This window comes from Aptenodytes forsteri, unplaced genomic scaffold (genome assembly GCF_000699145.1).
Source record: "Aptenodytes forsteri isolate BGI_AS27 unplaced genomic scaffold, ASM69914v1 Scaffold249, whole genome shotgun sequence".
Taxonomy (NCBI): Eukaryota; Metazoa; Chordata; class Aves; order Sphenisciformes; family Spheniscidae; genus Aptenodytes; species Aptenodytes forsteri.
In genome coordinates, this window is record NW_008796188.1 from 2880755 (window position 1) to 2895890 (window position 15136).

At 47.4% G+C, this 15136-nt stretch overlaps 1 protein-coding gene across 5 annotated transcripts in view; it reads right to left on the bottom strand.

Moving 5' to 3' along the window:
* MAPT (microtubule associated protein tau) overlaps positions 1-14369 on the bottom strand; it is a 34401-nt gene extending 20032 nt beyond the window's left edge. For 2 of the 5 annotated variants that reach the window (XM_009287911.2, XM_009287912.2), the window contains exons 1-5: positions 14004-14369; positions 7604-7692; positions 6129-6215; positions 4619-4705; positions 2934-2999 (exon numbers count right to left, since the gene is read on the bottom strand). In XM_009287911.2, the coding sequence (XP_009286186.1) occupies positions 2934-2999; positions 4619-4705; positions 6129-6215; positions 7604-7676 (313 nt within the window). In that variant the 5' untranslated portion in view covers positions 7677-7692; positions 14004-14369. The remainder of the gene's footprint in view (positions 1-2933; positions 3000-4618; positions 4706-6128; positions 6216-7603; positions 7693-14003) is intronic. The other 3 variants (XM_009287907.2, XM_009287909.2, XM_009287905.2) reach the window with 2 other exon arrangements.
* Between the last annotated feature and the right edge of the window lie 767 nt (positions 14370-15136).

The following is a 15136-nucleotide window of genomic DNA, read 5'->3' on the forward strand; positions in this document are numbered from 1 at the left end:
GGAACGGTGACAGCCACAGCACGTGGGAGACCGGACTCCTCCCTGGACCCGGTCTCAGAGGTGGCCAGGGTATCCAACCACCAACATCTGCCACACCGGCGCTCTATGAGCTGGTTTAGCTATAGAGGTTTTCAGAAGCAAAGAACACCCCCATTTTCTAATCTAACACCACCACTGGACCGTCAGTTTGCTGGTCAGTGACCACCTCTTCTTGCCTCAAGGGCCTGAACAAAACAGGCCAGACACCCTCTCCTCCTTCACGGGCTTACAAAATCCCTACAGTCCTCTCCTCCCTTGCAGGAGATGTTCATGCAGGCACCAGTTACATGCTCTCAGAGCTCAAACCATCTCTGCTTTGCTCTCCAGATCATTTCTGTTGCTAATAAGCTTGGGGAAGAGCACTCCTATGTCTCCTCTCTTACTGCTGTATTTCAACAGCCAGTGGAGCAGACAGCCTCAGTAGAAAGGACTGTTAAGTGAAAATGTGGCTGCAGCCACATGCCACAGCAATTTTGGACTGTGCGCCCACTCAGGCTAATCAGAGCTCCAGTGCTGCTGCCACCATTTGGGCAGAGTAGAAAGTGTGACATTTAAAACCCAAACTTAAGGTCACAGAGACACAGATCTCTCCTTTTTTTGGGGGGGTAAAAGCGAGAATTCTGTTCTATCACTGATCTCATGCGTGACACAGACCTTTACAATTTCACCCAACAATTGCTGCATTAAGTCATATATTCTAGTTAAGCTGGAGCTTTTCTGTTAGAAATTCATTCAACTGAAGCAAAGATGCACTGAACAATGGAGAATTCACTCTGAACATAGGTAAATTGCTTTAAAGTCAATGCCCTAGTAAGAATGTATATCTTATATTATGAATTTGTCCAGCTTCAAATACTCTTTGGTCTTTTTGAGCACTGAGCAGGTAAACTAAAGAGCACTTCAGTACTGAGATTTCGATTGTGGCTTTGTTAGATCAACAAACAAGATTAAAACAAGAAAAGAAGTCAAGACTGACTCGGTCTTTTATCAATGTTCTCCCCGTTTTAAGAGCATATAATGGTTAAGTGAAACTACCACACAAAGACCTCCGAAATTGTGGTTTAAGAGAAATCTTAAATTGGCACCTATTGGCAGGTAATATTTGAAACGTGGCATCAAGAAACGCCTTTTATAACCACAGGGATTTGAAGGGTGTTTATGCAGTAGCCAGCAGACCGTCCTGGCTCATTTCTTCTGCAAACAGCATGACCATTAACGACCGCCGGTGCAGAGATGTGGACGGTCAGTTCATTAGCTGTGCTTCCATACTCCAGGACCTGTCGGGGGTTCTGAGGCAAATGTGCAGCCCGAGGTCAAGAGCTGGCAGAATGCCAGCACGGCACAAGCTGTGAATCAGAAGGCGCTTCTCCACCTGAGACTCCAAAAGCATTTTAACACGCTCCATCTTCACTGCAAAGATCATTTTTTCAAATCCCACGACACAAAAAATGAAGGTAGCTAGTAATGAGACATCCAAGACTGTGTGTGTATCGATAATCACATTTTCCTCCGAATCAAAGAGAACCATTAAAAGGAAGCAGTAGATTATTACAAGTCCATTTTCAGAGAAGTAACAATTTACATAAGAACCTAGAAATGTCATATATAGGTTATATCAGAGCTCCAGCTAGCTGTATGTCCCCACACCTGACAGCTGAAAGATCCCAGGACAGTACAGAAAGGTCTTATTAAAAATCTGCTGAGAAAAAGCAGCTAGAACCAGACTGAACAGGGCAGACAGAAGAGAGAACTTCACTCCCCTCCTGCTAACAATCTTGATTTCTTTTTTGTAGTGGCACCACTATTTTAAATACAGAAGAGTTGCTAGTCCAAGAACCACTGGACAGGCAAGCAAAGGTTTTATTTTAATTGCAGGGAGCAGACTGCACATAACTGTGCCCATCTGTGTGTGGAAAGCAAAGACGACCTGAATTCTGCCCTCAGCTGAGAAGGCAAAGACCTATTTACTTCTTTAAAAGACGCGGATGTCTGTAAATGCACTAATGCAGCCATGAGGAGGAAAGATGCTGCCCAAGCAACTGGAGGAATTTGTTATGTCTACTGTGCAGAAAACTACCTTACCAAATGGGGTTTAACTAAGATTTTAAACAGCGCACCAAATTAGCGCTATGGTGTATTAGTGCTAGCAAGACAGCAATATCAAAGTGAGTTTGAACCCATAAGTCTGCCGCATTGGGCACAGAATTAAGCTAGCACCGGGTGCTTTGGGAAAATCCCGTCCTAAAGTTTTCCATCAAGTCTGAATGGAGCAGAGTCAAGAGAGGCTTTCCAGATAGCCAAGAGGTCCCTGGATAATTTCTTGACTCATCTGAGCAGATGCACATTTAATGCTCTAAAAACGTTCACTGCCCACCGTGCCTGACTTTGTCAGTCACATTCCCTAAGACTGGGATGAGAAAAAAACACCCTTAATGTTAAAGTCAGGACATCAGTGAGTAGGTTTGAGACATGGTTTACGTTAGAAAGAGACACAGTAATTAAACAATTCACTTATTTCATGTGTGACATGCAGGGCCCAAAACTGACTCTGTTCAATGCTGAGCAGTTCCTCCTGGCTAACTGCACCATCCCGGCTCTGTTTATTACATTTTCTAGCCTGGAGGATGCCCTGTTTTGTAACTGGACAAACAAGCACCAGGGCTTCAGCCATCTGAGAGAGAAATTTGTGCATGAAAAGCTGCAGTTCCCTGAAATGAGTATGTCAGAACATTCAAAGCATGTATGACCCTCCCCTCTCAGGAACAGGGGGAACTGCACAACTGCTCATACTGCGCAGAGCATTTGCATTACAGAAGAAAATTCCCAAGCCACTAGTAACCAGCCACCCATGTGGGCAGCAATAACTGGACCCCAGTGACAGATGATTCACTAACCTTGAGCAGCATCTCCTGCAGCATGATCCTCCAGGTTGGGGGTGGCTCCTACGCCTGCCTCTTCAGCTGGTCCCAGTTCAGAGAAAGAAGGGGAAAAACATGATCAAAACAAGAATTAAGTTTAAGTGTGTGTCTGGAGAATTTATTTACCTCCCTGCTGATTCTGCCCATCAGTGCTGATACAGCAGGGCAGTATCAGAAAGGTAATCAACCCACACCGACGATGGATCTAGGTAGATCTATTCAGCCTGTGCTGCACCAGACTGGAGGAGCGTTTCACCAACTCGCACATCCTGGGTGGCAGGTTAGTACAAGCTCCTTCAGGCAGAGGTGCAGAAAACAGGCTGTTAAGGAGCAGGGAAACTTGTGGATTTGTATCCCTCTTCTACCCTCACCTAGTGTTTATGCTGCCGGCAGCACTCACATGAATGTCTAACTCTTACCTGAGCCCTACCTTCCTGGTGTCTACTACCTAGCTTACTGTAATGAACTCTGCCGAGGCTATCTGACACCACTAAATCCAAGTCTGATATAATTCTGACACTTCGGGAATACTGGTACATTAGAGAAGCACAATTTCCTTCACAGCAATGATGGTTTGTCTCTATCAGAATTTTTTCAATGTATTATATGACTACTTTCAAACCAGCTTAATCAATTGTATTTGTATGTCACAGCTCTACAGTCAAACTAGGACTTTCCCTGTTTTCCCCATTTTTTTCCAAAGAGTTCAGGACACACTGCTTCTTCCCGGCTCCCTGGTACAGTCAGATCTTGAACCAGAGACTTGTGCATCCTTGCTAGCAAGCGAGCCACTCTCTCCACCAGCAGCCTGGGGACTGGATGCAGCATAGACAATTTGGCTGCCCGAGGGACTGTGCTGTGTGGGCTTGTTTCAGCATTCGGGCATTGGCAGAAGCCCATTTCCACCCACTACCTTTCTCAGGTCCTGCCTGATGCTTCCAGGAAAAGCCAGTGGCTACCGCACAGGGGACACATACTCATTTTTCACATACAGACCCAACTCTCCCAGGAGCTCCTGCTCTCTTGTACACACACAGCACTGCTGCAGCTCACTCCCTTCTTACTCTGCCTCTGGAAGACCCCCATCCCTCCCTGGAAAACCAGGCCCAGGTGCCATGATTCCCCACAGAGCATTCAGGCTGAATTAGCCACTTCACTTCCTCTGCATTATCTTTAAAACGCGCCGGCAGCCACAGAACTGCTGCAGTGGCCTGGTTTTCACCTGCCACTTCAAAGACAACCGCATGGGCTGGACTGAGCAAGAGCACCAGTGAGACAAGCAGCAAGGTCCTGCGGTGACCGCCTCGCCTCACCACCAAAGCGGGGCTGGCAGAGGGGCAGAGATGACCGGGATCTGTGGGTAAGTGCTTAGCCTGGAGATGGGAGGCAAAGCCACCACAGAGACACCAGATAGAAAGATTGTCAGATGTGGAGCTGAGAAAGAGAGAAGAAAAGGCTGCGAGTTTCCCCCAGGATGAGGAAAGCAAGAGGACAATTGTAAGCTAGGAATTATTTCTGCAGGCCGTGAAGAAGAAAGAAGCACACATCAGGAGCAAAGCATGCCTGCAAGAGGTTTTGCAGTGTTATTTTTAAGCACTAACCAGTCCAGCTCTCTGCTCTGTCTGCATCAAGAGATGAAACTGCACCTTGGTCACCCTCACCTGTGGTTCCTTCCGGGATCTCCCCATGCTGTTCGACACCACCCTGATCCTCGTGGTCTCCTTCCTCCACTAAAGGTGCTGTGGCATCTGAAAAACAACGCAGCTTTCACATAGCTGTTGAGTGGCAAAACCCTGTGGAGGCCAGGACATGCCCGAAGAACTTTTTGCTCAGAAAAGCACCCGACTCCCTCCCTCGAGCCAGTGCTTGTGGAGGGAGACAAACCGAGTGTGACGTAGCAAAGCCAGTATCGCAGGGACACCATGAGCGGTCCCTTCTGTGACACAAACCACACATCTCCAGCGTACTCCTTACGCAGCTGAAGGTTTTACCATAAACACTGTCTGAAAATGCACACCTAAAGACAGCCACTGGTACCTGATCTGCATGCACTGCAATGCTATCTGCATGGGGACATCACTGGTCTGGAGCAGGAAAGAACAGCTCCCATCAGATACCTTCATAAACCATCCGAGCACTGCGACTGCGTCGCACTCTGGGCAGCTCTGAGACAGACAGATACCTGGCTCCGTCTACCAGAGGGATGTCTTCTCGTCATGACAGTCCCGATCCAACAGGAAAGAGGGGCAATATCCCCTTCTGCACTAGCCAGGTCTTACATACTTGAGTATGTTACATTCCTTGAGCCACATGCACAGGAACAGAGCTGCTTTCACAGACGATCAATCGGCCCACACCTCCAGCGGGACAGGGCTGGAACCGGTCAGCATCTCTGTCCACCTTTCGTTTAGATAAATTTTGCAAACTAATGCCTTTACCTGAAGTCTCCAAGAGGCAGATACTTGGGATTAAAGCAGCCAGAGGAACACAAAAAGTGCAGTTAATTAAAATGGTGAACAAGTCTCTAGACCACTTCGGAATTAGATTCTTTCTACAAACATGGCATTCAGATAACACTCTGGAGCAGCACAGACATGCCCTGAGTCCTACCAATATGACCTTTAGATCAGCACAAAGTTTTGTTTTATGTATAGACTCTGCCCACCTCATCATTCCAGCATGAATCATGCTGTACTAATGTAAATGTAAATACAGAGGGGGCAAAAAAAGAGCTATGAGGTACAGCTAACTCTGAAAGGGAACACAGCGACCAGGACGTGCTGTCAGTATCTTGGGGGAGCACAATGATGCAAACCTCTGGCCCTGGGAACACACAACATGGGATTGCTCCCGGCTGCACTGAGCTAACGGGACCTTGCAGTCACTGTGTAAGTCGTCTTCAGGAAACAAACCACAAGCAACTTCCTGAACTATAATAAACACTTCACCTTCTCTTGACTTCCAACCCACTCTCCACCTTTAAAGCTCATTATCTCATTCTGCTGAGTGGCAAACATCGCTTGTGATGAGACTAATGAAGAGCATTTGTCCAAGAGTGCAGGCACTCCTCCTGAGAAACCCCACCAGAACACGGCACGGTGAGTCTTTCGGCAAGGTTTATCACAACCCCATCCATCATGGTTTCAAAGCAGTAAGTCAAAGAGCTCCCACCTTCCGTAGTTGGGGTGCTCTTAGCGTCAGATGTTTCAGAAACAGGCTCATCTGATCCATCATCGACTGGTATCTGAAGGGGATAGCCTGGAAAACATTCAAATACTTAGAACAAGCCCTTGGCTATGAATTATGGCCTGTGTGTTACGAACTCTGATTGCCCAGATCCACAGCAGCAAGAAACTGTAATTGGAGAGTATAAAACACCTGAACTAATAAGCAAGCAAAGCGTGAAAAGGCCAACCAAAAGCATCAGTGTCATCACCAAAAGGAACAAGCGGAAACCCATCAGCAAAAGAAAAGCCCAGTGAACTGGACAGCTAGAAACAGCAAAGCATGGCACAAGCAGGAAAGGAGATCTTAGCAACGTAAGCAGAAAAGATGTACAACTTCTGAGTCACTGTTGTCCTCTCTGCCATGTCTGGAGCCATTAGCCTCCCTCCCAGAGCAGGCTGCTGAACACTTCCCATGATGCATTAATTCTAATCATTGCAAACCAGCAAGTCTTTGTAAAGGGCTTGGTGTAGCACATAACGTACTGTGCGAAGACTTGGTTGCAAAAGTCATCTTTTGGAAGAGCAGGGCAAGAGGCACAAGTCTCCTCTCTGCAAGGAGTCTGGGCAAATAAAATAATGAGAACTGGAGAAAATTACTTGGAAAAGAAGATTCAAACTAACATAAGGAAAATCCCTGGGAACCTGTGATGTGCGAAGCTGAGGCTACAAGCTGAGAGGAGCTATCAGACTGAAATGCATTACAGAACCCGGGATGAATGGATGCTATGGATTCTCTCCAGGACAGAGACAATCCATTTATCTGGTGTAAGCTGTGTCCAAAGCACCTCAAGAAAAGAAAATTAAGATGATGTCTATATGGAGCATAGCCAGGAGTGAGTCCCACCAGGTTTGCTGGCATTACGTGGGTTTCCAAGCTCAATTGTGGAGCATGGTGGAATGAGAAAGGAAAGGCTTCTTGAGAAATGCAGGTCTGAAATATGGGGCAAAAGACTCTTGCATGGCCCCCGCTCCCAGAGCTCTCTGTTCAGTTCTCCCCATCTCCCTGTGCAGGTGAGAAAAGCAGGCAGCAAGCAGCATCCTTGAGCTGTGTCTCCAAATAAAAGCAGTGCTGCATTTTTATAGCAAACTGAGGAGTGAACACAGAAACATACATTTGCAAAGCTGCAGCAATAAGATCATCACTAGTCTGGACACTGGGGGTTGTTCTGTTCTTGCTGGGCAATGATATCAAAGAACAGCATTTTCCTACGACTATGAACATAGAGCATCTTGTGGGCTACCCACTGTCCACTGTCTGCAGCCAGCTGATCCACAGTAACCTTCCAGACACACATACCATCTCCTCCTGGCCGTCCCCAAGGACCCCTCGCACGCTGGCCCTGCTCTCCCCACTTAGGTCATTCTCTCAGCAGTGGGAAAGGCAGGTCCTTTACACCATCTCCTCCTGGAGGTGCTCACCTGATGGGATGTGCTTCTCCTGGCCAGCTGCATGATCCTCCATCACGGTGACGTCCTGACGCTGCTCCGCCATCTCTCAGCAAAGTTACCTGAAGAGGAGAGTAAACAAACACCCATCAGGCAAAACCTGACACAACACACCTTCATCTGGAGCCCAGTTGATGCTCTCCCATCTACTGCTCCACGAGACGATTTTGGTTTGTCAGCCAGTTTCCAGGAGCATTAAACATCCTATTGCAAGCAATCAGCCAACAACAGCCAACCATCTTCTCAGCCACTATAAGAAGGTATCTACTTTGTTCCCTTTTCCTGATGAGCCCTGAAATCACACACACGGGGAAGGTCACAGCTCAAGATACATGTTACCTATTTGGTTTCACACCAGTGCTGAAATACTCCCCGGAGCATCTAACGCTAGTGCCTCCAAATCCACCAGGAGCATGTTTTGTCCACAGTCATCAAGTGGAGGAGGACAGCGGGAAGGGAGTGCTAACATGCCAAACTAGCATCTAGAAGGGCTGCCCCAGCCAGACCACTCTTCAGCAGAGCTGCACCAAGCTCTCAGCACAAGAGGTCACAGCAATCCATACTCAAGACAGAAAAAATTCACCTAGGGGCATGAGCCAAAAGGAAAACATGGATTTTGCATAAAAGACATGTAAAGGAGCAAAAGTTCCTTGTGAACAAGGGGAAGTTCTAATTATTCCTGCGCAAGCAAAAGCACGTGCCAGTCACTGCATCCATCACGATAAGGATATAGGCAACTTCTGCCCAGCTGCAACATCAAAATTCCACAGGTATTTAAGATGTCCCAAGCAAAATGACCATCCTGGTGCACACAGGACACTGCTCGGCCACCATTTCGTCACAGGTGATCACCAGGAGCAGCATGCTTAGTGCAGACGTACTTCTGCTGCACACTCCAAACTCTGCATTTGCCAATTTAATCGGTCGCTCAGAAGAAGTGTCTGCTGGCAAGGTGTGACACTGCTGCAGGAAGGGATGCTTTTCTACCCCTGTGGATACACCCAGCAGGGATACACAGCTATAACAATACACTGATCATCTTAAAAGCAATCCAAAAGTGACATACAGGGGTAAACCAGGACTCTACAGAGATGGATTTGGACCAGGCACTCTTAGAGAAGAGGGTCTCGCTTGGTTGTGGGTCTGAGAGGACAGCACAACGGCTTCTTAACCCTGAATCCTTCTTGCAGTGCTCAGAAAACCAACACTGTGGTATAGAGCGAGGCATAGTAAATAGGTCTGGACACTGGAGTGGAAGTAGAAAGGTGCTAAAATTCAGAGTTATTTTTCTAATGTGCATTTATCTGCAAAAGGAGATGAAGTCACTGACAAACATTATCTGCTTCTGTGAAGCGGGGACCGTGTTTCTCCTTATTCTCCATGCTGGTTGGACAGACATTGCTTTTAGTTGACTTCCTAATAGCTGATATAATTACAGCCACTGGCAGTGATTAATAACCAGCTATTAGTGTAATCGCACATTTTCCATGACCATCAAGAGCAAATGAATCCAGCAATGAAGCTCAGGTTACCAGCAGCAAGGAAGCAAACTCATGTGGGTTTGTTGCTGGCAATAAATTAACTGGATATATAGAACTACGCAAGAGAAACTCCAATGCTAGTAACCAGATCTCTCACCCAGCTTTTTTTAAGCCTTAGCAAGATGACTATGCAATTTGATTTCTGCCTTAGACAGCTACAAAGCCATTTCACAGAAACGTACCAAGTAAGTTCGAGAACTTGTTCCAAAAGGAAATCACCCATAAAAACAGAGGTATAAAATAGGAAAGGATTAAGTACCTAATTTTTGCCCCCAAAAATGGTGGGCCCAAATTATTTGGACATATGGCCCGCCTCCCAGAGCTCAAAGGATCATATTGATTATATCCTGGTCTCATCTGGCTGCCACTTGGTATTATTTACAGGTCTGCTTAGCACTGAAATACTAAAATACAATGTTAACCTAGCGTACAGGGCACAAAAGCAACTTGGGCATGAACGTGAGTGTAAAATGACACACATATGTGCTGCTCGTGTGTGTGTGTGTTTGTGTGTGTGCATGTACAGAAGAATGACCGCTCTGCCGCAAATGCACACAGGGCACTGGGTACAGTTTTCCCCACGCACTGCCCTGTCTGTTGGTAGGAAAATGTGGATGGGAGAAGCAGTTCCTACTCCACTCACAACTCGTGGTCCCTAACAGTCCTCCCAGCCCGGCTCAGTTCACTAAACATCTGCGGATATTCACATCTTTGCTTCCCAGCTGCAGACCCGGAGGCAAACCACTCGCAAATCTGCTGTGCTGGATTTAAATGAGGCTTACGGTTTCCTTATTCTGCCTCCTTTTCTCTCTTCCTCCCACCTGTTTTTTGGAGAAGAGCAATTAGCGTCTCCCCCAGTCTCCCTGGAAAGATACATTTAGTCCCAACCTGCCTCTGGACAAGAATTTCCTGGAACACCATCCAGAGAGGACTCCTAGCTTGACAGCTAGTGAGCTTGCATACCCCGCCGGAGGCTCATCTGTTGGCTCCATGGACAGCATCCGACACAGCCGAAGATCTTCTACTTTTCCTCTGAATAGAGCATTTAGCATCTGTGCAACCCTGGCACAGCAGCAGTGAGCCATGATTCAGCAAAGGCCGGTGGATCTGCTGGCAGGCGCGCGGGGCCGCCTGGTTGCAGGGCTGACTGTCGCCCCGCTTCCCGCTGACCTGCCAGTGCCAGGGCTTTTCAGCACAAAGAAACGGCTGGGTGTTTTTCAGAGAAGCTGACGATCTTGCTATCTGTCTGAGCTTTGCAAGAAGGCCTTTAACACTGTGCTGCTCACAGCCAGGCAGAGACAGCCCCCGTTCCCACTGAGCTCCACGCATGGCAGGATTCAGCCGTCTCAGAGCTAAAGGACTGGAGATGGGCTTGGGAGGATGTAGCCATTAATTTTTCAGAGACAAGAGAGGAAGAGCTGCCTTTTCTGTTACAAGGAAAAAAGCACGACCAAAAGCCACAAAGATCCATCAAAAACCACCCAATGGGGACCCTGAGAGCCCCTGAAACCTGGCTGCAGCTTACGGAACACCCTGGACGCTCATTCATTTGGACACGGTGATTTTAGGGGCTGATGCACGGTTTGCTATGGAGAGCAGAAGCATCTCCCAGCAGACAAAGCACAATGTCCTCCCACCGTGTCTGCAGCACGGCAGGCAGAGGAGCAGAGTCACTCTGTGCCTGAGCCACTGTGTGCAGCAGTCAGTGGTGGAGAGGAACAAAAACTCCTCAAACTGGCACGAGCCAAGGGGCAGGGAGGGGGATCCAGCTCCCACATGGTTCCCACAGCATCTTGCTTTTAGCTGAAGAAATGCCCACTCAACAGATGCCTTTCTCACAAGCACTGCCCCTCCCGTGCAGCTCAGGAAGCATTTCCTACAGCTTTCCCTCCAAGGCCTGGCAGGGATGAGATTTAAACCCATTACAATAGGGCTGATGAAATTTCATCAGCACCAGATAAGCAAATAAATAACATTAAGCACACAAAGCAATTCAATGGGTAAGTACGAGTGAGCCACCACCACCATTATCTCTAAGCTGCAAAGCTCTCCCAGCAGAATTTGAAATACACAGGCCATATAATCATACAGTCCTATTCACCAGGAACGTCATCTATAAAGATATTTTATGCCTCTCCGATGGATGCTGAACTTCATTCTTTCCCTCTTTCTTTTTCATCCATTGTAGATGTCAGCTAAAAGCATTGCTCAGTCAAAACCGTACTGATGATGCACACGGTTTTGGGACAGATCTGTCCGGTTGAAACCAAGAAGCAAAACTGAATTGCCTATATGCAAAACCCTTCTTATTCTAGCCGGGAAAGTCTCAGCGTTGCTTCGGCTTTTCACTCAGGTAATGAATTCATATGACTAAAGAGAATTTAAACCTTATTAAAACTGCATATTTTAGATTAGACTTTTTAAACAAAGGTGGTCTGAAAATTGCGCATTTGAAAAACTACTTTGAATTTTGAAAAAAGTCTACAATGATAATCCTGTTTTTCAAGTGGGGGAAGGGGAAATCCCTCTTGGGGAAAAACGTAACATTAAGGGGAAAAAATATTCTAAAAAATTCTAAAACCAGCCCCACCTTGAAGCAATGGTTCAGTAATGAATAATTACAGCAAGGATAGCTACGCAGAGATAAACTTCAGCAGCACCCTCTGCATGACAGATAAAGCACAAACCCTCCTAAGAATCTTATCCATTTCCAGCAGAACTATTCTTGTTAACCAGGGACACTATCTAAAAAGCAACAGCCTATCCCATAATTAACAGCTCCTCCAAACCTCGCATTTTTCAAACCCGCAGCCCGCCTTTCGAGAGAAGAGGCGTATTGAGCAGTCATTTTGAGCTGTGCAACAAGGCACACAAGGAGGCAAGTAGGGGGGTAAAGTTTTTATTGCCAGGAGCAGGAGAAACAGGCTGATTTCTGGCAGTGCAGACTCAGCCCACCAGTGCCTCTGGTGTTTGCTCTGTATGTGCAACCTAGTTAGGGCCCTGAGCATAAATCCAGTTTGTCCGAGAGGCGAGTTTAACTGATGAGAGCCCAGCCATCTCCTGCCACCAAATGCAACTGCTTTGCCATTCACAACGGTGTTAAGATGAGACGCGGGCTGGCACACAGCATGTTTCACTCCCAGGCTTTGGGGGAGTGAAATATCACCACTGGGAGATGCTTTCCCAGTGATAAAGGATTACAAAACAGTGGGCTCCAAGCCTCCAACAGGTTTGAGAGTTGAATATTGCCATCCCCACCCTCAGACCGGTGTGGTGTAACCTGGAGAGGAGCAGCTATTCCAATTTGCTGTAACTGGGGTGGGCTGGAGGTGTGTGTGGATCCATCGCTGGAGCAGAGGGAGCGCAGGGTGGCTCGTGGCATTCAGGCCACCGGGCGACTCTGGATGCACTTCTCCACAACTCAGCCAGCTAAGCTCAACGTTGTGGTAACCAGGAGCAACTCTCACAGCATTTGAACAGCATTTCACAGCTGAACTGGGCCCCAGAACAGTCCCTGCAGGCCTGTGTTGTACAAAAGGTTAGGGGCTAAAAGCCAAAATAGCAATTTACACCCCAAAGAGCCCAAAGCATGCAGGACCGCACATCCAGTGAGGAAAAGCCTTAAGTGAAATGATGCAAACCTTTAACATCCATCGACAGCACTGAAGTTTAGGTCAGGAAGTGAAAGATATTAGTCAGCTCAAGGTCCACAAGACATTTAAAGAGGTAAAGAAAATAATTTTCCTTGTGGAGTTTGGCAAGGATATTGAAAGCAACACCACCCCTCTCACAGTAGGTTGCAGAGACCTGACAGTAAAGCCTATCAGCTTTATGTGATGGTTCCCACACTGCCTGCAAAAACCACGCACCGCCTTTTGTCCAACGCCCACAAAGGTCTCTGTGCCAGCCCGCAGCCAGCCTGATTTTGCTTCGTTTGCAAGATGCACTGATCGTGAATCGAGACACCAGAGCCACCTCCCTGACACCATCCTGCATTAGTGCCCAGAAGAACTGAGCCAGAAATTAAAGCATGGCTCTTCTTCCGCTGCCCATCCTGCAAATATGTTTTCTAAATAGCTTGTTAGACTTGAAGGCATCAATAAAATGGCTTGGTCTGGTCTGACAGCAGAAGTAAAAGCTACTAGAGCACAGCTGGGGTGGTACTGTTTAGAGTAAAGCCAACTGCTCAATTCACAGCAACCCCCCACCCCTGCACAACCCACACACGTGAAAGCTGGTCCAAACGAAACAACTGCTGCATCCTTCCTCCAAGAGGAACTGTAACAACGGCTACAAATACTATTTCATAAAGAAGGAAGGAGAACAGGGAAAGCCTATGCAAACCGGAATTACAAAAGAAAATTAAATCAATAAATGAACAAAATACATGAGAAGTTCCTGGCTAGAACATTTAAGCCCTGTTTATAGGGCATAAACCAGCCCCAGGTGTTGGAAAGGAACTTCTCCTGTAAAGCAGCATGCTTGTCCTGCCTGGTGACCCCTCTGCGCTGCAGACCAAAGGCCGCATGGCACTACACAGCCCCATGCCCAGTCTGCAGCAGCAATTCCTGCACAGCCAGCGAACAGGCACCCCAGATGCCTTTCTGGAGCGCAGTCAGGACACATCACCACCAGCACAAAGACACAGCAGAGCCCTCATTCTGCTGCCACTCAGGCTAACCACCAAGCAAACCACGCACAAAGCCTCCAGCACTCTCCGCCTGGGAAGATTTAGATCCCAAATTAAGTCGGGCAGCCCGAAGTCTTAATCCCTTGGCAAAAGGTTTCTTCGCAATGAAAGGTAAACAAAACCAGGGCTGAAAACAACGTACCCTACTGAGAGTGGCCCAGTGGCGGAGGGGGAAGAAAGCAGATGCCGGGGACCACACAGCTGTGCTTCGGTGGTGCTCAGCCTTGCGTAATCTGTGCCAGACGACATCATTAGCACTGTCACAAAGGAGCAGGAGAACACATCCCCAAAACTCTTCTGGTGCCAGGAGATGAGTGCTCCCACGATGCTCGTCCAAGAAAAGTGGGTCAGCAGCTGCACCCCACTCACCCACGGGCCCAGCAACACGCAGGGCTACAACCACAGCCCAAGGATCAACGGGACACAATCTGACAGCCGCCGTTTCTGAACGGCCGCGGGATTACCCCCGATCACAGAGGAAGAGGTAGAGTCTCGATCTGCAGCAATTCAAACTGCGCAGCTCCAGGGATCACGAGTCTGGGAACTAATGGCTCAATTTACATATGCACAAATCCCAAAATAAACTAGGCGTTGGCAGATCTGTTTGCGGCTGGGTGCAGGGGGTTACTAGCCACACATTGGTAAGAAAACAGAGGAAAGAGGAAATTCAGCAGAAGGTGAGTGTAATGCTTTGAGAGAGATTGGCTGCATTTGCACACTCTGGTACTCATCACTGGGTCCAACCAAGCAGCTCCATCTTTCACACCAGCCACAAAATGCCCAAGCAATCACCCAGCTAATTTCCAGACATGGGCAGAGTAAAGCCTCGTGGCTATTGTGTCTCATGCCCAGCCGCAGCAGTGTCTTCCTTCTCCATTATTTAATCAGTAAGGGCAGTAAGCACCCGCTCTTGTTACTTTAAAATGAAAATTCAACAAACATGAGCTATCTAAGTGTTACCTCTGAAAGGTGATCAAACACAAACAGGGTTTTAAAAAAAGCATCATTCCATCTGAATTACTTAATTAAAATGGAGTGACAGCCCCATGAAATAACATCAGCCTGAAAGGCTGTTCATAATTCATAAGCAACTTCCTTTTCATCTCCTTTGTGTATTTTTCCAAGTACTGTTTTTCTGAAAGGCTGACAGAGGAAGGAATATGGACGGTGATCTCATTAATCGCAGGCACTACCTAATATGCAGTGAGCTGAGAAATTACATGGAGTTTCAACTTACCTAGTCGAGAGGCTAGAAAAACTTCCTTCAGGTTCAAA